At 39.4% G+C, this 25,490-nt stretch overlaps 1 protein-coding gene across 1 annotated transcript in view; it reads right to left on the minus strand.

Moving 5' to 3' along the window:
• LOC128855486 (uncharacterized) overlaps positions 1-24,431 on the minus strand; it is a 98,579-nt gene extending 74,148 nt beyond the window's left edge. Inside the window, exon 1 of the mRNA XM_054090434.1 lies at positions 23,564-24,431. Coding sequence (XP_053946409.1) covers positions 23,564-24,390 — 827 coding nt within the window. The 5' untranslated portion in view covers positions 24,391-24,431. The remainder of the gene's footprint in view (positions 1-23,563) is intronic.
• Between the last annotated feature and the right edge of the window lie 1,059 nt (positions 24,432-25,490).

Consider the following 25,490-nt stretch of genomic DNA (forward strand, 5'->3'; position numbering starts at 1 on the left):
CTCTACTCGGGAGCATAGGGCCTGGACTTGACTCAATCTTGCGTTGGTTTCCTAAAGCTGTTTTTTTTTTGTATTTCTGACAGGGTAGGAGATTAGCCTGCCACTACCAGTCCTAAGTAGTGGGAATGCCCACTTGACGTTGCTTAGAAACAACGCCTTCTTACTGCTTGAAGCGCCATCTGTGTGTCAAATTTTTCTGGCGGAAGGATCACAGAGATGGTTGAAGACATCGCTAAATTTGGTGTGTCTCCGTTATTACCGCGAAGCCCGCTTCTTCTTGCTGGCGCCACTTATGCAATGTGTAACTGCGTCTTTTTCTTAATTTTTTTTTTTTGATTGTTTTAGCAGCAACAAGGCAAGTAGTGCGCTGCCTTGCGGGAGTAAGGATTGGAAGGATAAGATTGTCAGGGTTGAGGAATTAATTTTGTTTTATTATAATAGAAACTAGGAAGTAGGTAAGTTTGGAAGAGTGCGAGGACCGTGCTTTACATGGGATTCGAATCCACGGTCGAGCATCGAGAACAAATTAACATATTAAACCCGTTGCTACAAGTTTGCACGATAATTTCCGTCAGTCCGTGCGTGAAAGAGCGACTGCCGGCTGTTCTGGAACTTCCAAATGCAATTTTTGTATTGAGGCAGGATCGGAATTACATTTCACCCCTTCAATTTTTAAACCGTGGCGTTGCCATAAGCCTAACTACTGGCGCTAATAATTTGCGAAAAAATTCCCTACGAGACATTGTTGGAGCGATTTTGTACCTTTTGGTCACCCCAAGTCCATTTTAATTTAAAGGAAAGTTGAGATAAGCAAAAGTGCCATTTTTAGTCACCTAAATAATAGAATCCATTATTAAAGCATCGACATCCACTTCACAGAGCCAAAGTGACGGTTATCAAATTGATAAGCCGTTCCTGGTCGCCTAATCTTACCCCTATAGACTTTTCTTTGTGGAGTTGCCTCAAACTTGAAGTCTACAAGACAAATCCAGCGACCATTTCAAAACAAAATATCGTTCGCGAGGTTAATCGCATTCCGACATCACTTTTCCAGCGAGTGGCACGGAAATAGACTTTCGTTATTTAATTTAGCTTCTAAATTCTAATTCTGCCATCGGACATACAAAAATTTTAGAATATCTCCTATTTCTGCAGAACTGAGATCTTCCAATTCATTAATAAATTGTCTGCCTTGAATAGCAAATCTTCGTCTAGATAGAGCAGGACAATGACGCAGAAGGTGCTAGATTGTCTCTTCCTCATCGAGCCAACTTGTACAGAAGTCATGTGCTTGAACCGCATCCATTGGGCGTGCCTACCTATTAGGCAGTGCCCCGTTATGACTGAAATCAGTGTGCTAAGACTGTGTTTACTTTGGCTTAGCAGAGATTCCCTGCGTTTAGCATTGAGAGTCGGCCACAGTTGACAGGCGATTTTGCAGGTGGCTTCATTACGGCATCTTTCGGTCGCTTTCCTTACGATTTCTTCAAGGATGACTAGCTTACATGCTTGTAATGGTATACCTATGTCAATGTCGATGTACTCATGGGTCGATTTGGTGCCGAGTCGCTCCCAGAATGATCGCAAAAGCATCATATGACATCACAAATGCCCAAATTCACTGTGATCTGAAAGTTGCCACAATAGTTGAAGAAATCAAAAGCCATGTCTCATTACACGATATAAGACTTCAATTGCACCCAAACCCCTTAATTACAGAAATTACCACCAATCCCATTTGCAGGATTGCACACATTGAAGGGAATCACCAACAGATCTCATATGCGTTGAAGCAAAAATTGAGGAATGGTTGCACCACTGAGTACCTTCCATTCGTGTCTCGTAGATCCGAAGTATAAATCTTGTTAAATGTAATTAAACAGATCGCAATACATAACTAAATGGATAATATAAAAATAAAAGCGTTTGCTCGTTCTAAACTTTTTGCCAATATCAGACTACTAACTTCTATTTTGGTCCTCACAGTTCATTATATTGTGACTTTTCTTCATTTCCTTGCTATTTCTTACCGTCACAATTTAATGACCTGAACATCCTGAGTAAACTGATAACTCACTTCAGTCACAATTTTCATTTTTATGTATTTCTGCTAGTAAGAGTTTATTTTACACACATAATTTTTTACCTTCGACATTCTAACTTAAGAGACTAATATTTACGCAACTCCATGAACGTCGGCATTCATTTGTAGACTCTCCTTTCCTTGTTCACGCCTCTCTGGGGAGCATAAGGCGTCGACAAGATTCTTCCATCGTACACGGTTCTGTGCTGTTGTTTTCTCACCGTCCCATGAGATGTCGGCAACTGCTAGTTCGCGCAACTTCGACCTTCTCCAAGTGTTTTTTGGTCGACTGCGACCTCTGCTCCCTGGCGGGTTCCAGTCCGGTGCTATTCTCGTGATGCTATCTGGTGGTTTCTCAATGTGTGACCTATCCATCCCCACTTCAGCTTGAATGCCCAAACAAAAGTTCTATGCATAGAATCGTAGACTTTCAATTATCCTCTACTGTGTAATATATTTTTACATACTTATGTGTTGAACGAAGAAGATTTATGTTGCACTTAAAATTTTCCTATGCTGATTCTTCTTTTTTGAAATAACAAATCACAAATGTGATATGATAGGTGGTGCTCTGTCTCTGTTCTGCATTTCTACGAGTACTGCTGCTGCTGCTGCTGATGCTGGCCTGGTTATGGCAAATTAGTGGCTGACATCAGCTTGGCTGACATGTTGACTGATGATTTGTCGGGTTGTGGCACGATGTCGAGTGTGTGAGCATGTGTATGTGTGTGTGACAGGTTGTAGAAATCAGAAGCCGAGCACAGTAAGTAATAATATTTACAGCTTGTAGAATACAGTAGGTGAGAAGGAGAAGGGGGAAGTTAAAGAGGTGGAAGAAGTAATGCAACTTGTTGCTGTAAAGTGAGTGCTGCTGTCATGTAATTGGATGATTTGAAAGTAATTAAATACTAGCATAGGGGTATGCGATGGCACAGCAGCTGCACTGCGCTGGCGTGTGTGCGATTGCCGCCCCAACTACTACTCGAGTAATTTCATTTTCTATTTTTATTTTACATACAGATGTGTACACAAAAATAGCAGCGCGATATATTGCAAAGCCTTAAGTATTTATTTTTTATTATTATTTTATAAAAATATACTTTTTCCGTTTCTGAAACCCTCGTGGACAAAGGATATCAAAAAACCCACTCGATACTTCCCGAAGCAGGCGTAGCGCGAGTTAACCATGGGTAATGCAGCGGGCGATGAACGATGATTGTATACCAAAAGAGCAGGAGAGCGGTTTGTAGTAATCTAAGATTATTGCTGCATGATCTCTGTGGCCATAGGTCTGAACCCAATGACGTGACTAGCGTTAGCTCAGTAAGGGGAACCCGGTAGTCGGAGGCGGATGAGAACTAGCTTTATTTTTTCTATTCTGAGCTTCTTTAACTTATATGAAGTCGTGGTTAGGATAGACACTAAGGGCTACACCAGGGTCTTTGGTCATATAGAAATGGCGGCCCCTTGCGGGTCAACTGTGGCGTTACAAGCCCCAGAAGCGGGTTACTGGCAAAACAAAGCTGTTGGGAGTCCATAAAGAGAACAAAATCTGCCGCCAGAATCGAATTAAATAGGCAGGCGTCCTATGTTCCTCAAACTTTTTGCGCCAACGAAACATATACAGTGTAACCTGTTCTAACGGACACCTCCCATGCGTGCACATTTTTTTCTATACCAAATCTTATATGTGTCGGAAGAAGTTACCCGCGTTTGAATAGACACCTTGAAATTGGAATTTGAAAAAAGTCGTGCCAAGAAGCACCGCAAAATTTTGTAACTCCTAAACGCTCAGGCTAAAAGGCCCATTGCATTTAAAGCTCTAGAAAATAATAGGGTAGATTGTGAAGGAGGAAAGAAGATAAGTAACAGAACGAAGGAGATAGGATAGAAAAAGAGGTAGCTAGATCTGTGAGAATTTTCCCGATTTTTTGTCAAATCTTAAAATATTCTCCCGTTTGAGAGAACGAATATGACACATTCTCGAGACATTGGAACCCAAAATTTGCAGCCTGGCTCTAGTTAAGCAAAAATGCTCAGTGCTATCCGCCTTCTCCGAGCAAGGCAGGCAAATCGGGTTCTCACCTTACTGTGCAGAACAAATGCTGACTAACGGTTACTGTCCGAAAAAACTGTTTGAAAAAAAAAATTTTAAATTTAAAAATTATAATAAAAAAATCTTGAAAAAGTGTTCTTAAAAATTTCTAACTTTTTCTGCGGAATTCATAAAAAATTCTGAGTATGCAGTTTTGGAGCCCATGCAATTTTGATATAAAAAATTTTAAATTTAAAGTAACTAAAAAAATGTGCTTAATTTTGAAAATTTTTTTTTGCTGCCGATTTTGGGTGTTTTCGTCCATATAAAAAATATCGAGCATGCGTTAAATGGACAATATTATCCCCGGAAAAACAAAACTAAACATTTTTAAAAATCAGCGTGTTTTGTTTTAAGCTAATAATTTAAAAAAAATTAAGAAATGTTTATTAAAATTTTCAAACATTTCATTCAGAATTCATACAAAAATTCAGAATTTGAATGAATGAATGCGGTTTGCACTTCGACCTAATGGTCTTTTGTGCCCTAATTCCGAATTTACACAAAAATTTACAATTTAAACTAATATTCAGAAATTTTACAAAAATTTAGAATTCATACTAAAATTCAGAATTTAGTCAAAAATTTAGAATTCATACTAAAATTCAGAAATTATACAAACATTTAAAACTCATACTAAAATTCAGAATTTATACAAAAATTTAAAACTCATACTAAAATTCCGAAATTATACAAACATTTAAAATTCATACTAAAATTCAGAAATTATACAAAAATTTAAAATTCATACTAAAAATTAGAATTTATACAAAAATTTACAAATCATACTAAAATTCAGAAATTATAAAAAAATTAGAATTCATACAAAAATTCAGAATTTATACAAAAATTTAGAATTCATACTAATATTCAGAAATTATACAAAAATTTTGAATTCATACTAAAATTCAGAAATTATACAAAAATTTAAAATTCATACTAAAATTCAGAATTTATACCAAAATTTAGAATTCATACAAAAACTCAGAATTTATACAAAAATTTAAAATTCATACTAAAATTCAGAAATTATACAAAAATTTTAAATTCATACTAAAAATCAGAATTTATACAAAAATTTACAATTCATACTAAAAATCAGAAATTATACAAAAATTTAAAATTCATACCTAAATTCAGAAATTATACAAACATTTAAAATTCATACTAAAATTCAGAAATTATACAAAAATTTAAAATTCATACTAAAATTCAGAATTTATACAAAAATTTAAAACTCATACTAAAATTCCGAAATTATACAAACATTTAAAATTCATACTAAAATTCAGAAATTATACAAAAATTTAAAATTCATACTAAAAATTAGAATTTATACAAAAATTTACAAATCATACTAAAATTCAGAAATTATAAAAAAATTAGAATTCATACAAAAATTTAGAATTCATACTAATATTCAGAAATTATACAAAAATTTTGAATTCATACTAAAATTCAGAAATTATACAAAAATTTAAAATTCATACTAAAATTCAGAATTTATACCAAAATTTAGAATTCATACAAAAACTCAGAATTTATACAAAAATTTAAAATTCATACTAAAATTCAGAAATTATACAAAAATTTTAAATTCATACTAAAAATCAGAATTTATACAAAAATTTACAATTCATACTAAAAATCAGAAATTATACAAAAATTTAAAATTCATACCTAAATTCAGAAATTATACAAACATTTAAAATTCATACTAAAATTCAGAAATTATACAAAAATTTAAAATTCATACTAAAATTCAGAAATTATACAAAAATTCTAAATACGCATTTGTCGCCCATTCAATTTTTGTATATTGTAGTATTGTGCCTAATTAAATTGGCTCAAAATTTGTGTTGTTTTTTATATATTAGATTTTTTTTTTTTTAATGACGGTGTTTTCCATATAACAAATGCTTAATTTTTTTAATAGGAGTATAGCGCAAATACACAAGACTCCTATCAAAAACACAAAAAAAAAAAATTTAAGTCATCCCGATTTTGAGCTACTTCAAACGTGCGGTTAATACACCAAAATTCAATGGACCCAATTTTTTTCATACCCAATTTCTTCAGTTCTGATTAAAAAGTTTGAAATTTTGGTGAAAAAATTTAAAATTTTTTTTTTTAATTTTAATTTAAAAAAAGAAAATAAATTTTTTTTTAAATTTTATAAAATCGTGAAACTTTAAGTTATCGGATTTTTGTTGTAGTTAAAAACAAAAACAAAAAATTAAATAAAAAATATTCAATCAAAAATTATTAGTCAAAATTTGGCAATATTTCGCACTGCTATTATTGAGAACACAAGCTCACTTACCTACATATGCATATATGTGTGTGTGCATACCATATTTCTAATTTTTGAATCCACTATATTCGCATGAATTTGTTTTTGGTTTTTTTGCGCAACTTATTTTTCCTGCATTTATTACCCAACTTTTCTCTAATCATAAGCGGCATGTTGGGCTATCTTAATTGAAAATTTTCGCCTGCCAGCCTGTGCCAAAAATAAATGGATAAAAAAAGAACAAAAAAAAAAAAAACAACAAGAATGTTGCAATTTGCTGGCATTTTTTGCATTGCTTGCTGTACATCTGTTTGCGCAAATCATTAACTTTTATTGCATAATTTTCACACAGCTCAGATGTCAGTGGCAAAAAGTGTAAAAAACGCGCATACCAGTCTTGCAACATCTCGCTGAACATGGCATGTAACATGATCAGTGTCAGAAAAGGTTATCGAATTGGCAAATCAATATCAATGCCATAAAATCAAAATAACATTTGAAAATTGCTGCGGGGTCAGCGCTGGCGTTGCCGTTTTTTGTTTTGGTTTTAGATGTTTTTATTTTTTTTTTACTTGTTTTTTCTTTTTTCTTCATGTTGCATTAACATCAAAGGCAAGTTTTATTTATGCCTTTGCCTTGGCTGATGATGACTAGCCGCTTGTCGGCCTGCGCCTGCTTGGCACAATCAGCAATGAATATGAATTGTCTGCCTACTTGTGCACTCTTCTTACACCACCCGCCTGCTTCCAATTTCCATCCTCCCCCTGCCACTTACATGAAACTAGTTGTCCTTAGATTACGCTCTTGTGCTCTTGCCAACCAACCACCACCACCACCGCCAATGCGCCAATTCGCCTGAGGCCAATGACAAAATGCGCTTTAACTTAATAACAAATTACGTTTGGCTTTCAACGTAGGCATTTGTTGCATTTGCTATGGCCCACAAAACGAAATTGTAGCCAGCCATTTGCCACATTTGCTCGTTGATTGTCTTACTACTGAATGTGGCAACTGTAATGTTTCAACATGAAAACGAAGCAGCAAAAACAAAAATTTTAAGACTAAGCAGAAAAAAACGAAATAAAAAAAAAATAATCACACAAATCGAGATGAAATCAGCACAGCAGCAATAAATACAATAACTGTAATAAAAAAACGCCGATACCGCTATGATTACGCCACGAATTTATTGAATTCACGGCCTATAATTGCGACAAGAAGAAAAACAATAAAAGTTGTCTGAAATCGTTGCCACAGATTCTAACAGATCCCACAAGATGCGCGTATCTTTATACGTATTGTATCTGTGTATGTGTGTATGTATGTATATGCGTTTATGTATCGAGTGTTTTTTTTGTGACTGCATATGAACGATCGATTTCTATAACTATGGTTTGAGAATTGGCAAACTATGTTCGCATTTCTGTTCAGTAAGGTTTTTCAAGAGGTTTGGTATTCGATGCGGTACCAGCTGGTGGTAGCAGAGGAAGAGGAAGATCTCCTCCGCGTGAAAAGAGCAGGTGGAAAAGAACTTGGTTTCACCTGGAGTACACAACTGGCGCCGGCTAGTACGAGAAAGATACGACTGGGTGCGCTCTGTTAAACTCGGCCAAAATCGCGCAAATCAAGAAGAACAAGAAGAATTCTGCCAAGCCATCATGCATCGTTTCATGCCAGAACAACGTTTCCAAATTGGGAAATTTACTTAAAAAAAAACAAAAAAATAAAAAAAATCTTCAGGAAGTTCATAGAGCACTCGCGGCATCAGCGATGCTTATTTCTTTCGAAATTAGGAAGGAGTTGGCATTACGGTGAATGACGAGAGCCATGCTGACTGACTTTTTGTTTCCAAAAATGAATCAACTAAACATCGACGACATTTGGTGCCAACCAGACGGCGCAACTTGCCGCTTAACAATCGATTTATTGCAATATTCAATCCAGCATTGTCGCCAGATTTATTGGAAAAAAGTAGTCGAAAATTGGACCGATTGAATGCACCCTAAACCTTGTAGCTGCGGCTAACCCCACCGAGATAAATGTCATGAAATTACCCGCCAGATTGTAATAGAAATAAGTCTGCCAAGAATATTTATGTTTTGTCTTGTAATTTTAACTTCCCAAGATCTTAAAAAATCACCCGATATATATGCACGATCCGGACACAGTTGCAAACGTGGCACCGCGCAATAATCGCACATTGATTGCTACAATCAAAGGAGTAGTAAATACAATTACAAAAACAATAAAAATTCCTCCAATAACAATAATTCGTTCTAACTCTTGCGTTTTTTTTTTCTCTTTCTTGTCTTTGCAGGTGAGTTATTGCATTTTTTCGCGTACTGGGTCTCTTCTGGTCATTCCTCTAAAGTGTTGGCAGCTTTAAGGTAGTGACGACATATGCACGCGCTCCTACTTACTACTACAACAACATGCCACATAACTAAGCAACATACTAAAAGTGCCGTTTGAAAGTTGTGGTCACCTCACGTACCGTTCTAGCGGTCGCTGCCCACTGCCCACTGCGATTACCACGACGCTCCGCGATGCAGCGAAAATCACTCGTACACACACAACACATGTACATACGAGTATATATGTATGCAACACTATCATTGTGGTTGCTGCTGCTTGTCGGTGGCATACTGTTGCTGCCTGTAGGCTGGTGTTGCCAATATTCTAATGGCTCTTTGCCATGTATTTCTGAAGCGTGGCCCTCCGTTAGGGGCTCGGTCATTTGCATTCGTCATTTCAGTTTTATTTGGTAAAAGATAGTGAAAGTGCCGTATGCCGTTTTTATAGCCCACACTAATTGCGGCTATTGGCATTGGAAGAGTTTTGGGTTTTAGTGACGTAAGTAACAAATGGTCCCATGTGCAGCTAAGTGCGACGAAATATTGTATTATTGGTGTTTATAGTATAAAGCGGGATACCACCGGCTTGAGTTTCACTTTTATTCTCAGAGTAACCGCAGAACTGTTCGTATGAAATACTCTGTTAATGGTGTGTTAGGACAACGACGCCGATTCGCGCATATTTAGGCTGTGCTTTTCCAGAGGTGTGGATTTGGTCATTTACCCGACAGTTGTATTAAGTTCCCTTAGGTAAAATACAAAAATGTTCAAAGCTATTCGATGCGATATCATCACAGAAAGGTTAAGGGGCTTTAGTAGCGCAACTACTTATCTATACATACGTAACGAAAGTTTCTTTTAATTAGTCCCAAAAAGAAACTCAATACAACTCAGTAAAATCATTTCATTAACTGCGGTGGTATCACAGGATAAAAAAGTCTGGTGCCACGTACAAATTCCTCATCAAGCACTCAAGATAACAACACAGCGAATTGGTAGATTTGCAATCTATTTACGGCCGCTCTTGCCCAGCAAAAACAATGATTTGTAATTGCTATAGTCTGCACAAGCAAGCTGGAAAGTCCATTATTAAGATTATTACCATAGAAAAAGATTGTGGTGACGTTCTCAAACATTGTTGAAAACTCGAATAAGTTAATGTTTAATCCGCTTAAACTCACTTAAACTTTTTGTTTAACATTAATTGGCCGTGCAGATCGGTTATGAAATAATAAACTTTAAGCGCGCACTGTGCGTTTGCAAAATAGACAAATTGCGGAAAGAGTGGAGTATTAGCTAAGTGTCCACAATCATTTTGGAAGTTCTCCATGCTCGTCTTGGGTGATATGTAAGATCAGCTCAAGATCAGCTCAAGAATGCATGCAGCACTGCAAAATCTCCGCAGTGAGAATTGGAATGCTGCTTGTAAATGAAACCGGGCCTTGGTCGAAATGTAATTTATGAACGAGAAAGTACTTGTAAATGAAAGTGAATCCGAGTCTTTGCAGTTTCACAAGTTTTATATTGGAATGGTTGCCCTGCACAAATGAAACTACGAAACACTTCAAGACACTCTCTCCGTAATTCAAATTCAATCCCTTAAGATTTAATATAAATTAAAAAAAAAATGAAAAAAAGGAGCATGAGAAGAAAAAGTTACTAATGACACTGAACTAAAATTGACGATTTTTGCCTCTTCTCTCAATGAGTGATTATCCCAATTTATCAGAGTCTCATCACAAGTTTCGAGGGACGTGAACGATCTCCACATTAGGTGAGTTTGTGCGTACTAAAAATTCTGAGTAACGAAATCTGAGTTAGTGAAACAAGGTGAGCGCTATCTCGCCTCCGTACAAGGTGGCGCAAAATTAATCACCTCATTGGAAGATTTATAATTTTGGCAAATGACGTCGTAGGTCAATCATATTTGTCACTTGTAAACTTGACAGCAGCATCTTACAAACAGACGAACAGAAAAGGATACGCCGTGGATAAAGCTCCAGACTTGCCAAAACACTGCTATTCGGAAAGCGACGGGTTGCCTCCTGATGTCTCCTCTTGAACACCTTCACGCCGAGGCACAGATGCTCCCAGTAAAGGAGCACAATAAACTACTCAGCAAACAGTTTCTGTTTAGGTGCTACCGCAGGTTTCACCCTTGCAGACACCTGCTTGAGCCAGAGCCGCCTCCCAGCTACGTCAGGAGACACCACCTCAATTATGCCGACGGGATCCAGGACAAAACGAACAGACATCTACTATACCAGACAGTATTTAGACAAATAATAAACGATAGTCATCGGCAAACCATCACCACCTTCTTAAGCTCCCGACCACCGAATGCCGTAATCGGAGTCCAACCACCACCTACAGCAGATGAAGAGCTCCAGCTTCCCCATGAGACCCGTGTAACACTGGCACAATTACGTTCTGGATATTGTAGCAGGCTAAACTCCTGCTTATCCAGAATTGACCCTGTCATACCAAACATATGCCCTGCGTGTCAAGGCAGTCCGCACGACACTGACCACCTTTTCACATACCCTACTAAACCCACTCTAACACCCCTCTCCCTCTGGACCCAACCTTTCGAAACAGGGCTTAGTATTGCTGTTACAACTACAATAACAACAGCGAGCCAACAAGCAATGGAGCGCGTAAAGGTCAAAATAAAGGTTTCCATCAATCAAGAGCATTTTTTATTTAGTATAAATGTTATTTAAAATCAAGTTAGATGATTAATTTTGCGCCCCCTGGTTCATATCTGGGTCAAAATAAGAGCGTTTTAGTCTTAGCTTGCAATGAGGGGCGAATCAAGTAGTAACACTGTGCTGGGATTTCCACCTTTTTTTGGCAAAAGTTTTATAGTTGATCCCGCTTAAATGCGACCTTCTAAATTCAATGGCGGCCCTCCTTTCGCCAGACTGTGTCCAATTTTCGAGATAACCGTACTTATAAACTTGCTTAAATGTTTTATTTACGTATATTTTGAAGAATCGCCAAAAGTTGAAAATTTGTTTAAAAAAATATACTGACCTTCAGACCTTTTTTAGTTCAGTTATGGGCATATTCTCGGAAGAATTACCATCTGTGGCAACTGGTATAGAAAGATGAAAATTTGAGACTCAGATATCACATGGAATTAGTGACCATTGCCGATCCATTGTGACAGCACAGTACCACTCCTCGTTAAACCCCTTTATTTTAAGTGCAAGCCCATTGATCTGGCTGACCCTTAACTCCCTAAGGACATCAATATTATTCAAGAGCGATGCGCCGAAGTGTCTAAACCTAGTGTCATTTTTGTCAAATTCTGTTTGTGCCATTACTTGTCAGACTACCGATCTATCTTTTGTCGGCTGAACTGAATTGTATTACTTATGCCCAGCAGTTTTTAGGTTGAGAGGGGTACTAAGAGGGAGGCGAGTGGTAGTGCTCTCTTACGCTAATTTGTTTGCCTTCCAGTTCCCTGGTATGTCACTGTGCCCAGGCACCCATATGGAACAGATGCGGAAATATTCCTCCATCTCGTTAAGAGATGCCCGGCATTTGTGAGCAATGATGGAATTAGTGACTACCCCATCAATAGATATAATAACCGCTTAGCAATCGGAATAAATAGGCATCTCTAAACATCACATTTGTGCTTATCCAGACAGGTACCTCATTAATGGCTGGAATTTCATCCTCAAATACGCCACAGAGATTACGAAGACGAGCCGAAATGTTTACTTTTGGCTTCTCTCTCGACGAACAAAACTAACACTCCATAAGACTGTCTTCATGTCCATCCTAACGTATGGCGCAAAGGGTGGACGATGACAACATCCGATAAATAGACGCTTGGAGTGTTTGAAAATAAGATTCTGCGCAAGATTTTTGGATCTTTGCACTTTGGTAACGGCAAATATCGCAGGCGATGGCACGCGGAGCTGTATGAGCCTTACGACGACATAGTCATAGCGCAGCGAATAAAGATCCAGCGACTACCTTGGCTGCGTCATGTCGTCCGAATGGAGACAAACGCTCCAGCTCTGAAAGTATTCGATGCGGACGATTCGAGGGTCCTCCAGCTGGTGGTAGCAGAGAAAGGGAAGGCCTCCTCCGCGTTGGAAGGATCTGGTGGAGAAGAACTTGGCTTCACTTGGTGTGCACAAATGGCGCCGGTTAGCACAAGAAAGAAACGACTGGCGCGCTTTGTTAAACTCGGCCAAAATCGAGTTAGCGGTTATCGCGCCAATTAAGAAGATGAAGAAGTTCTTCCGACCGGGTACAATGTTAACTTATTCACGTCTAGCTGGCTTTGAGCCAGCTTTATTGCAATCCAATTTACCATACAAAAACTCAAATAATTAATTGCCAATTGACAAAAAATCTCTCCCAGTTTCTCTATGCGACCTTGTGAGGTCTGCTTAATGAGAAGAGCAAGGCAAACGAAACGACATTGAAATCAAATTGAGAAAAATCAAGCCCACGATTTTTCAATGAAATTATGTTGTAATAATCAAATGCTTTCGAAAATGATTCTCTTTATGAAAGCAAAACCCCCAAGAAAGTGTGTTTTTTGATTTTTAGTGGGTGAGGTAGGGTTCAAAATGTCTTCGCACTTACAGCGACCGTCGTCTACTGCGTTGAGTGGTGTGGCCAGTAAACCAATCCCTCCCCTTTTTCTGGTGAGACTCCCTTCCGGGAGTCTACTACTTTCTGCATTACTTCGGAAAGACCCAGAATGGCGTCCACTAAGTGAATCAGTTCTATTCTATTCTGGGTCCGCCATATTTGTAGCCAGCTTCCTTAGGCTCGTCTTCTTATGTCTATCTGTGCCGCCTTTGTGTCTATTGACAACAATTGGTTTCTGCGTCGAAGGTCCTCTCTGCTTGACATACGGAGGTTTCATGCCATCGATAGTCTCTATTGCTCCGCTTTTTGGAGCAAAAGGAACATCGGAAGAATGCGATATCAGATTTGTTAGTATCGAGTTGGTCCCGTCTAAATATTGTCGTGAGCGTTACCTCAGGCGTTCGTGAATGTCGTTCACTAGTGAAACAGTAGGTACATATATCCTTACTCACGAGTTGCTACCCTTCATCCGTCCGCTGCGTATATTGGAGGTACTGCATTATTTTTGCTGAAAGGCAAAGGAAGTGCCTGTGATGGAAGGAATGTAGTGCAGTCGCTGTTCTCGACTTATGGGAAGAGCGAGTGGAGAAGCTCGGGTGGGTTGAGGAAGAACGCAGACGTCCAACAAAAAAAAGGAAGGGAAGCCGATTCTATATTGAAGAATAAGTTATAGTTGTTGGAATAAAACTTACTTTAATTTCATTTACTAGCTGCCGTAACCACCTTTGAGTTGCGTTTTGTTTTGTTTTCAGCTCTCAAACACTCTCAATGGTGCAATTTAAAGCTTAAATCGCTCAGCTAATAGAACTGTTTGACTGTCTTCTTCTGATATGAAAAGCTTTAGATGGCTTTATTTAAGCCAAAAATGAATTAAATTGTTTTTTTGACAATTTTTTTTCCAGCAAATTTTATTATTTTGTATCGAAAGAAACCAACTTCGAAATGCTGCAGCGGCTAAGGAGATGCTTCGAAGCGTTAATTTGTTTCAAAGATCTTCATTAATTTTTTTTTGAAGTCTGTTAATTGCAAAGTGCGAAGTGAATTTCAAATATAAAAAATCTGAAAAAAGTCAGTCGAGATCATCAGCTAGGCTGTCATCACTAAACACTTTATTAAATTTCAAAAAATATTATTCCCGCAGCTAATTGAAAAATTGCTGCTTCTCCGATCTAAATTCGAGCACCTGCTCGTGAGAATTTTCCCAACCTTTCATAATTGCTTTTAAATATGGCAAAGGCAGCAATGAACAGCTGTTCAGCTACAGAGAATCCATGAGAAAATAATTGATTGGTTATTTATTAACTCAATTAAATTTGCGCTTGTAATGTTGCAATAAAAATTCTTAAAAATGTTTGCTGATGGCTGCGCATATCTCCCGGCAAGCATAAATAAACGCATCTTTATTTAGTATGAATGTATGTACATATGCATACATGTGTATACATATGTACGTATGCATGCAAGTTCATCAATGCGTTCGCTTGTAAGCATGCAGAAAATGCCGAACGACAAGCGCTTACAGAAAGTATGACCGCTGATCTGATCCATTGCTAATGTTTATGACATGCGGAGCACACATAGCAAGCCGCAGCCCACAAATGCCGCAACAAAAACAACAACAGCGGCAAGAAAAGTAATACGTAATAACAGCACGCTAAGATATTTATGTAAAAATATTTTGTAATATGTTGCTATTATTATGTATGATGCCCTCCCCTGGTCGGCCCCTCATTTGCACAACACACAATGGCACTTGCAACAATTGCAGCAAATAACCGTAGCGACGACAAACAACAGCTTCCGGCTATGCGTTGCTGCATCATTGGCAACATGGCAATAACAGCAATTGTTACAATTGCCATTTGCTGTTGGCCGTTGGCCATTGGCTGTCGCCTGCCGCTCGTTCGTCGCTTATGCTATTGCAGCCTTGGCGTTGTGGCTGGCGTAGTGACAGTTGTCGCTGCACTGCCTTGACTCTAATGAAAAATGTCCTACCTTAACTTGAGCTGCAATTTCAAAATTGTTGGCGATTTTTTCTCCATTCCCCTCCCCGCCGACACTCGTTTGCTATGATTTTGCTGGCTACCAGTCATGCGCAGGCAATTCGATGCGCTCCCCAGCACACCCTCAGCAATGTGATTTAGCCAACTTCAATGGTGCATGAGTTGCTTTGTTCCCTGCATTGGCAAAAATACTTCGACTGGCTAAGGCGGAGGAGCTCACCAAAGGCTGGGATAACGAACTGCATGAACTGAATGAACGTTCCCTTTTGAGTCATTCGTGCGGCTCTAAATGTATGTATGCCATTTGTTTGTGGTTTTTGTTGTGCCGGCAATTTATTGAATTGTGCTTTCTAATGTTGTTGTTGTTATTGTTATTATTGCTTGCACTGCTCGTTTTTTTTTGCGTTTCGTAGCCAGTCACTTTTATAATGCGAACGAAATTCCTACCGACTTGTCGCGGTAATTGTTTATGTTCGTTGCAGATATCTTAAATTTCCTTTTTAAGTTATTCAATTGCCACTGCAACTACAACAATTGCTGCTCGATTTGGCTAAGCACTTTGCGGTCACCGGCACGTCGCTCCTTCTTGATGCCTAGCACCAAGCACCAAGCACCAAGCTGCGATTCTAAGTATTGTATGCGTTGACCGTTTTTGGTCTTATTGAATGTATTTATATACATTTTTTGCCATTTTTTGTTTCCACTGCAGGATTTTTCACGCCTTTTTGGCCGACACGCAATGAGGTGTTACGGACATATGTATGTACGTATAAATAGGTGGAAAAAAACTTAGCACAGGGATTGATAAATGTGTGTGGAAATGTGTTAAATATATGATTGCCTGCGTGACAGGTGGCTTTGGGAAATGCCAAGTAGCAAAAGGTGGGAAAATTTATGAGCTGCCGGAAGCAAAAAAAAATAATGAAAAAAAGTCAAATGTAATGCTCCTTGGAAAAAATCGTATATAGCTTTTATAGCACCACTTTTCGGAGTAATAGAAAAGTATATACAAACGACTGTAGTGTAATCCACAAAACTTTTACTAATATTCTAAACGTTAACGTAAAACTTGCATATTTAGATGCTTGGATGTTTGATAATTTACAATAGTTGGACTTGCGTCAAATTCTGCGCATAGACGGACCATGAACTGGAAAAAGTCACCGGTCTTTTGAGATATAAATATTTGTTGTTTTTATAAAGAGTGATCAAAGTGTAGATTGGAGGAACTTTTTCCAGTAAGAAAACGTGACCGATCGCGCTTCTTCTTCTTAATTGGCGCGATAACCGCTTACACGATTTCGGGCGAGCTTAACAAAGCGCGTCAGTCGTTTCTTTCTCGTGCTAACCGGCGCCAATTGGACACACCAAGTGAAGCCAAGCCTTCTCCACCTGATCTTTCAACGCAGAGGAGGTCTTCCTCTTCCTCTACTACAACCAGCTGCTACCGCATCGAGTACTTTCAGAGCCGGAGCGTTTATATCCATTCGGACGGCATTACCCAGCCAACGTAGTCGCCAATGACGTCGTAAAGCTCATACAACTCATCGTTCCATCGCCTGCGATATTTGCCGTTGCCAACGTGCAAAGATCCAAACATCTTTATTATAATCTTTCTCTCAAACACTCCCAGCGTCGCTTCATCGGATGTTGTCATCGTCTACGCTTCTGCGCCATACGTTAGGACGGGCATGAAGACAGTGTTATGGAGTGTAAGTTTTGTTCGTCGAGAGAGGACTTTACTGCTCAGTTTCCTACTTAGTCCAAAGTAGCACTTGTTGGCAAGAGGGATTCTACGTTGGATTTCAAGGCTGACATTGTTATCTGTGTTAATGTTACTTCCTAAGTATACGAAGTCCTTTATAACCTCAAAATCATAGCTGTCATCAGTGACGTGGGAGCCGATACGCGAGTTTGTTTGTTTGATGGAGGGGGAGGTACTTCGTTTTGTCCTCGTTCATCACCAGACCCATTCGCATTGCCTCTTTATCCAGTTTGGAGAAGGCAGAACTAACAGCGCGGGGGTGTTAAGGCCGATGATGTCAATATCATCGGCATACGCCAACAATTGTACGCTCTTATAAAAAATTGTGCCTGAGCGATTAAGTTCTGCGCCTCGTACGATCCTCCCCAACTTCAAGCTAAAGAAGTCACACGACAGCGAGTCACCATATGTCTGAAACCTTGTTTGGTATCAAACGGCTCAGAGAGGACCGATCGCGCTTGCCTACTGTTAAACTAAATAAATAATTTCTTTCAGTATTCATTGAGATTTCATCATGGAAATGCTTATGGCTCAACAACGTTTACAAATCGTACGATTGGTTTACGAATATCGACGCTCAGTTAAAATGTTTATTGCGCACTCAGGTCAACTTATGGTGTAGATAACCGTCTCACAGAACGAACTAATCGGTCAAATTGAGAATAATTTTAAACTATTGGATGATACTTGTCCGACTACATCACGACCAGTCCGAAGTGAAGAGAATATTGCGGCTGTAAATGAGAGTTTTGCCGAAGACTCAGAAGAATCGATGCGGCCCCGATCTCAACAACTTCGTCTTTTTTATGGCACTACTTGGACGATTTTAGGCAAAGATTTGGGTTCGAAAGCGTATAAATATAGTTAATCCAAGATTTGCAACCGGCCGATCTTTCAAAGCGTTTTAATTTCAGTTGTTGGGCTCTTGAAAAACTCGCCATTGATCCGCATTTTGGGACCCAAATTTTGCTCAGTGATAAGGCCCATTTTTAGCTTAATGGCTACGTCAGTAAGCAAAATTACCGTATTTCAGCTGAAGAGCAGCCTGAAGTCATTCAAGAACAGCCAATGGATGTAGCAAATAATCAATCACCTGGTGTACAAACCCAAGCACTCAGTCAGGAGACCATTGTACTACACCCGGATAGATTTTAGTAGAAAAGAATAGAGATAGAAAATATAAAAAGTAGGTGGCAAGACGGATAAATTAGTTTGAGGTCACTCTTCCTCAAATCTTTTGGATTCGTTGATGAATCTTAAGAGATCCGGAAGAGGAAGAGTATGAATTTTGTCTATACTCAATATATCGCAATCCAATATCCTAAGTCTGATTCTGGAAAATGCAGGACAGCTACAGAGAAAATGCTCTGGAGTGTCGTCATTCTCTAGACAGGATAGGCATACCGGGCTGTCTGCGACCCCTATGACAGCCATATGCTGACTACAGACGTTGTGGCCTGTGATTCAACCCAACAGTACTCTCAGGTCCTCTCTGCTGAGTTTTAGGAGAAAGGTCGCTATTTTCCTGTTTTGTTCTTTCACAAAGCTTTTGGCTACTCTGCACGATTTCAACCCAGACCAAAGTCCTCTAGGGGTAGTCGTCAATCCATAGTTGAGTCGATAGGGAATTTACACCTAGAAAGGGTTCAGGGCCTAATGGCATGCTTGCAGAGCCTTCATTAGCCAATTTATCAGCTAACTCGTTCCCTGTAAGACCACAGTGTCCAGGCACCCATATAAGACTAACTTTGTTGTGTTTTGCAACACAGTTTTGTCTTATATTCACCGTCTAACTTCGAAGAGCAGTGTGGGTTAGCAAGGGCTTTCAGTGCAGCTTGACTGCCACTGCAAATTCCGAAACTGCTGCATGAGACAATGCGATGCCAAAAAATGTGTGGAATATTATTAACAAAATTTAAGTCCGAGATGGTTGCTTTGAGGAGCAGCTCAGGTAACTTTGATGGCAGCAGGTTTTATATTGCTTATACGAACGAATTGAGTTCTATAAGTGAAATTAGATGCAAACCATTCAAGTAAGCTAGGATGATGACCAATTGAACCCAGCTTTTTAAATATGATACTATGGCTGACTCCACCGAACGCGTAAAGTTGTTGTTAGTATTATTACTGTTACGAGGCGAATTAGCACTGTGACTTGATAGATCTATTGTGCCTCTTCGTGGATCCGGAGTGTTTCTCTGAGCCCAACGTGCTGAATAAGTTTTAGTATTTATGCTATTTTACTGAGTTTTATTTCCTGCTCTGATAAAATATGTTTACCCAGGTGTTTGTGTCGCGTTATTAAATTTTAAATATTCACCACACCACATTAACTGTCACTAGCACTAGACATCATTCCAGTGTGTGCCAACATCAAATATCGCTCGAACTGAACCGCCGTATCCGAACGAGTTGGCGCGACATTACCATTCGGTAGTGCCAAGTTCGAAACACCGGGCATGAACCAATAAATGATAGAGTCGTTTTCTCAAACAGCAGTCAGTCGTCCTTTGGCAAACCTTCAAGCGTATTTTTGCCTTGGAAAAGCTGCTCACGTGTGGTTACATCCATTGAAGGTATCTCCATTTGTGCAAAAACATCAAATGGCACGCCACAAATAGGAGAGGAGCTCGCCCAAACACCAAATAAAGGGCGTAAGCAACAATTATATATCTATGTATATATATGAACTGAATTAAAACTAATGAAAATAGAGTTTTGCAACCTGATCTAAAGGATACTAGTAAAATCATTATTGGAAATATCTCGACCCGAGCCAATGTTTTTGCACACTTATTTGGTATCACCTAGGCAGTATAATTAAAAAAAAAAATAAGCCGTATCGGATCAAAAATAGTAGTTTTAGAATTATCGCGCTGGCAGCGCCACCTGGAGTGTAAAAGTGCCAAATTGAAAAACAGTCTATTGCCTACTCAAAATATTTCGCTATCAGGGGAGTTTTAGAATTATTTAGAGTACTCGGTTTTAAGTCCTTTTAATTTCATTCGGACCAGCATCGTCCAGCGTTTTTCAAGCAGAGGTCTTCTGTTGAGAGGGAGACATTAATATTTTTTCCGATAATCAAGCTGCGATCAAGGCCCTGTCATCGCCCTTTTGCAGCACTCTTCTGGTAAACTCCTGTCAGGAGGAACTCAAAAGTCTCGCGCGTGCAGAAAACATTTCCCTTATCCCGGTTCCTGGGCACAGGAATATAGAGGGAAAAGAAATTGCCGTTGAGATTGCCAGCAAGGGGTCGATAGAACCGGCTTCAGTTGTTCCCTTCTCAGACATCGGTGCCCCTTTGACCGTTGTTAAAGAGCAACTACACAATTTCTTTCTAAAAAAAGCGCAAGACAGATGGGAGGTCTGTCTTATCGTGTGCTATTTCGAAAACACTATGGCCTCAATACGACAGAAACAGAACGCTTAAGGTGATGGGAATCCCCCGCCATGCAATTTCCAAAGTCATTGCGGTGTTCACCGGTCACTGGGTGATCGGAACTCATGCGGAGAAGCTTGGAATTCCGTACAACCTCTATTACAGAAGCTGTGGGGATCGTGCAGATTAATACGTTGTTGAGCACTTTCTTTGCTAATGTCCGGCTCTGGCGGCTAGGCGCCTGAGATTCCTTAGCGTGCCCTTTGGGGATGGCTTAAGAAAATTCTCCAGCCTAGATCCCTTTTCTCCCCTCTACTACATCAATAGCACTGGATGGCTGTAGACGGTTTTCTGTTACCTAAATTTTTTCGCAAGAAGTGGTCCACATTATGGTATCAAATCGGCTCATAAGAGTTACTTTTATTGTAATTGTGGTACTCTTGCCCTCTCACCTACCTACCTATGCACCACTGTTAAATACCGAAAACTCATTTTACATTTTGGTTGATGTTGAGCTTCTCTATTTTCTTATTTCCTCTAAGATTTAGTTTGTTTGTAAAAAGGTTTTAGTTTATGCTTCCATTTATGATCTAAAGCTCCATCCACGCGTCACATCAACGACATGCATGTCACAGATCTTTCTGGCTGTCAATGTGATTTCAATGGTCGAATTGTTAAATTATTGTAATTATTCTTTAATATTTCTGCTCCTTCATTTCATCGCACTGCCGTATTTCGTTTCAATGCTATTTTCCGAAAAAGGACCAGAGCTTAGCAAGGATTTTATGCTTTAACAAAAAGTCAACTAACTCGTCATCTGTACTACCATAAATAGTCGATAATTGTGGCATTCCTGGCGAAGAGGCAATCAAAAAGTGTCAAATATACGTTACCAGTCATTAAATGAGTTTGTTTGCCTGTTTCTAAAAACAGTGAAAAAAACAAAAATAAAAAAAAATATAATAAAAATAGTACGACCGGTGGAACGAAGCAAGAAACTACTTACATAATTGGCCCTATTATGCGAAGATTATTAGAAGATTACAACACAATTGTTAGCCTCTATGGAATCTGAATAGATCTCTGCAATATTTTGGTGACGGCAAATGCACCTTAGAATGCTGAAGATAGTGTTTTAATCAGCAGAGTGCCAACTAGTCCTGTGCTCTTTTGCAAGAAACACAAAATACCCAGAAGTTTGTTATTCGAAACAGGAAGTGAGAAAACTGAAGGTATTTAGCTATTATATGTCACAAGTTAATTAAAAGTTATGTCCGATCTTCAGGCGCTCTAAGCCACACCCCATGGTGCATTTGGTATTTAACAAATCAGTTGAGAAACTTTGATAGATATGGCTACGCTAAGTTAGACAAGATGTGCTAATAAGTATTTTGATGAGCTGAAAGAACAGCTTTTCCCCTGACGTGCCCCTTCTTATACTTAAATCATCCTGGCGACTCTATTTGTTATTTTCAACGAAAAATCATGTCCTCAAAAACTGGTGCTTCAAAAACTAAAGCGTGTTCTTCGGACAGCTAAACATTCGCACGTGAAAGGTTGACTAAACTCCACCGCTTTCTCATCTCAATAGCTCCTAAAGAAGCTGTGTGAACCTCCAAAACTGGTGGTCATATTGCAAATAATCCGTGTGTCTTCAGTTCTTTCGTATGTTCTTTTTTGAAAACTTCATAAAATTGCATCTTCTTCGTTTATCGAGTGCCGGTCAAAGTGTTTCTGAGCTCCTCTCAAGGTATCTGGGTTAACCTTCCTGCTCTTAACAACAATTCTAGCCTCTCCCTCGATAGGAAACCTTAGGGGAAAGTGTTGCAAGTTTGTATTTGATCCATCAAACCCTGAACACCATTACGTTCCGAGGTCGAGTACGAACAGAGATCTATGTGATAAAGGAAGCTTTAGTATTTTAAGTATTTCTGGTTTAAATAACTATTAGATGGATACAATATTGGCAGAATGGATTTTAAAGAATATGCACATAGTTTATAGGAGCAAAGTTTTGAGTTCCTTGCTCATAAGCTTGGCTCGAATAATGTAGAGAAGCTTCCAAGCCCAAATTGGATCACTCGAGAAGCTTCGTAAACACTTCTGATACGGAAATAATTTATAAAAAATCGCAGCCATACTCAGTTAAAAGCCATTTACGAAGTGCGAAGGCACTTGAAGTCAACAACCGAATTCGGAAAATTCTAAACTCACTTTGGACGGCGAGATTTCGCGATTAAAAACTTCTAAAGTTTGTAATCCCAAAATGAACTCATAAGGCAGTATATCAAGAATGAGTCAGAAATCTCACAAACTTATTCTGGTATTCAGTAAAATATTAAACAGTATATATATAATTTAAATATCTGCTTGCTTGTGATGTAGGGACTACGCTCGGCGACTACCTTTGGGGTTTACGCCCTTGCCAAATTAATCGAACGACGATTGTGTGTGCCACTGCCGATACAAATTTTTCTCGTGCGTAAAAATAATCTCGTATGTGATACGAGGCTCTCACCTTTGGCCAGTTAAAGTCATCACGTGTCTGATACGATGTTCTCCTGTTAGGCACGGCAGTGGGACCAGGTTTTCCACACCTTGCGCCAAGGTAAAGGGTTAAAAGCTCTTTTATAATCTTCAGCGTATTATCGATACTCTTAAAATGTTTTTAGATCTTCTCGAAATTCATGCAGCCTTCAATCATCAAATCGCAGCTATCGAATCATCAAATCAGAAAATTCTGTCAGGCACACAATTTCAAAGCTCAACTTCTCAGGTTCTAACGTAAATTATTTCAAAGCTGTACAAAATCAAGTTTGTAAATGAGAATTTCAGCTCTTAGCTTAAAATTGGTGTTCCGACCCTTTATTCGTCAGCTTTCAGACCTCTTACCCCTATTCCCATTAATATTTTCTATACTATTCATTTTTATGATTTTCCAAAGTGCCCAGCCTCCCCTGCGTCTACTCACCCCGTTACAATTTCGAAGCCAATCAACTCCGGATCACATTCCTCAACAGTGTTGCCATGTCCGCCGCTAGCTGTCCCAACGCTACTGCCACTGCCCAGCAAGTCAACGTCCTCATCGCCAATCTCTGTCGGCAATTCTTTCTGTTCCTTTGGTAATTGATCCTCCTCTTCATTGGCATTGTGGAGTTCAGATGCAGCCAACTTTTCAGCGGATGCTACTGCAGCACTGGTTGTCGAATCGTATGCTGCAGGTGGTGCAACGGCCGCCACCGCTGCCGCCGCCGTATCTGCTGCTGTTCCACCTACTGCCGCCGCTGCCGAGTTTGCGGCATCTAGTTCTTCACTTTCTGCATCGCTGACTGCTGAGTTGTCAATGGCATGTTTTGCCTCGGAGCTGCCCCCCAAATCGGTAGCAACAGCTGGCTGTTTGTTGTTGACTGAAACCTCTGATTGACGCTTTACATCACCGTTGGTTGCTGCATCAGCGGCCGTGGTGGCTCCTGCTGTAGCCGTGGTGAGTGAAACCGGTGCCGCCACAGGTGCTTCTGCTGCCGCTGCTGCCGCTGCTGCTGCTGCTGCTGCATCGACGAATGTTGCTGTTGCAGTCTGTTGCTCTGCAATAGGTAAATTGCTGTCCTTAGTTGTGGTGGAGGAGACTGCCGCAGCGGCAGCGGCTGGAGCTACAGGTTGTGCGCTCGCAGCTAAATCCAGACGCGAACGTCTGGCTGCCATGGTGATGGCAGGTGAGGCTATAAGCAGACATAGCAGCAAAAGCCATGTTGTGTTGTTGTTATTTTCGCTATTCAGCGTTCGTTTACTGTGCCGCATTTTTGCGTGGTTACTGTTGTTGTTGTTGCAATTTGTGCCCGACAGCTGGAAAACAAGAGAAAACAAATGTGTGGGGAATAAGTAAATGCGAAACAAATGAGCAGCAAATAATCGAAATTGTTGTAGTAAATGGTAGGGAGAAAATTTACAAAAGTGTTGCAAATGCGATTGACATGCTGCCGGCTGCGGTGTTGCTGCTACCGCTACGAACCTGTGCATGCACATATGTATGTGTGTGTGTACGTGTACAGCAGCTAGACAGCGTGAAGGCGTTGCGAACTAACTGCCAACAGCCGCGCACTTGAGAACTCAATTTACACGGTATGTGCGATCACTGCCCTCCTCCAGTTGGTGCGCCACCATCGCCTTTGCGTCTGCCTTCGCCCTCGGCTACATGGCAGCACATTTAATTTGAAGTTATGTCTGGCCAGTGGCTCTGAAGTCGGGCTCGCCTAATGAGCTTCTTGCTTACAACTAATTTATGGTTCCATTAACTTTTCATATTTCTGTATTCACCGCATTGATATCGACGGCTGCACACAGCTTTTATTTTTTGTTTTGCGGCAAATAGAAATTAACTTAATATATTTCATTCCAACTTTAATAATAAAAACTCTACTCTATTATTATGGCTCGGAGGTTCTGTTGGAATTTAGCTTGCTTTACTTAGCTGAGAGTCTTTGATTTCCGCCCTTGCGCCTTTTGTTTCGCACCTTTACTTGTTTTTATAACCTTTTTCCCGTTTTGCATCAATGTTCCTCGTATATTCGCTTCCTTCTTAGCTCGCGGCCTTCGCATTCGTTTCATTTCACATTTCCGCTTGTTGGCTTAAGCAGAAGCTTTAATTTGAATCAATTAACCGCGCACGATTGCTTTGACGGCAGATAAATTCGCAAAAAATTACACCTCTTGTAATCGTAATGGAAATAAATTGTTTTTTAAATGCCTTATGGTATCGCTGAGCAATAATTGAGTTTCGATTTGGATGGATAACGATATTTTGCAAATAACTTATTAACTGTTGAATTGGATGCTCATTGATGTTTACTTTAATTGTAATTTAGCAAATTATTTTCAGTTGTTTTTTTTTATTAACGAGA

Source organism: Anastrepha ludens, chromosome 2 (genome assembly GCF_028408465.1).
Source record: "Anastrepha ludens isolate Willacy chromosome 2, idAnaLude1.1, whole genome shotgun sequence".
Taxonomy (NCBI): domain Eukaryota; kingdom Metazoa; phylum Arthropoda; class Insecta; order Diptera; family Tephritidae; genus Anastrepha; species Anastrepha ludens.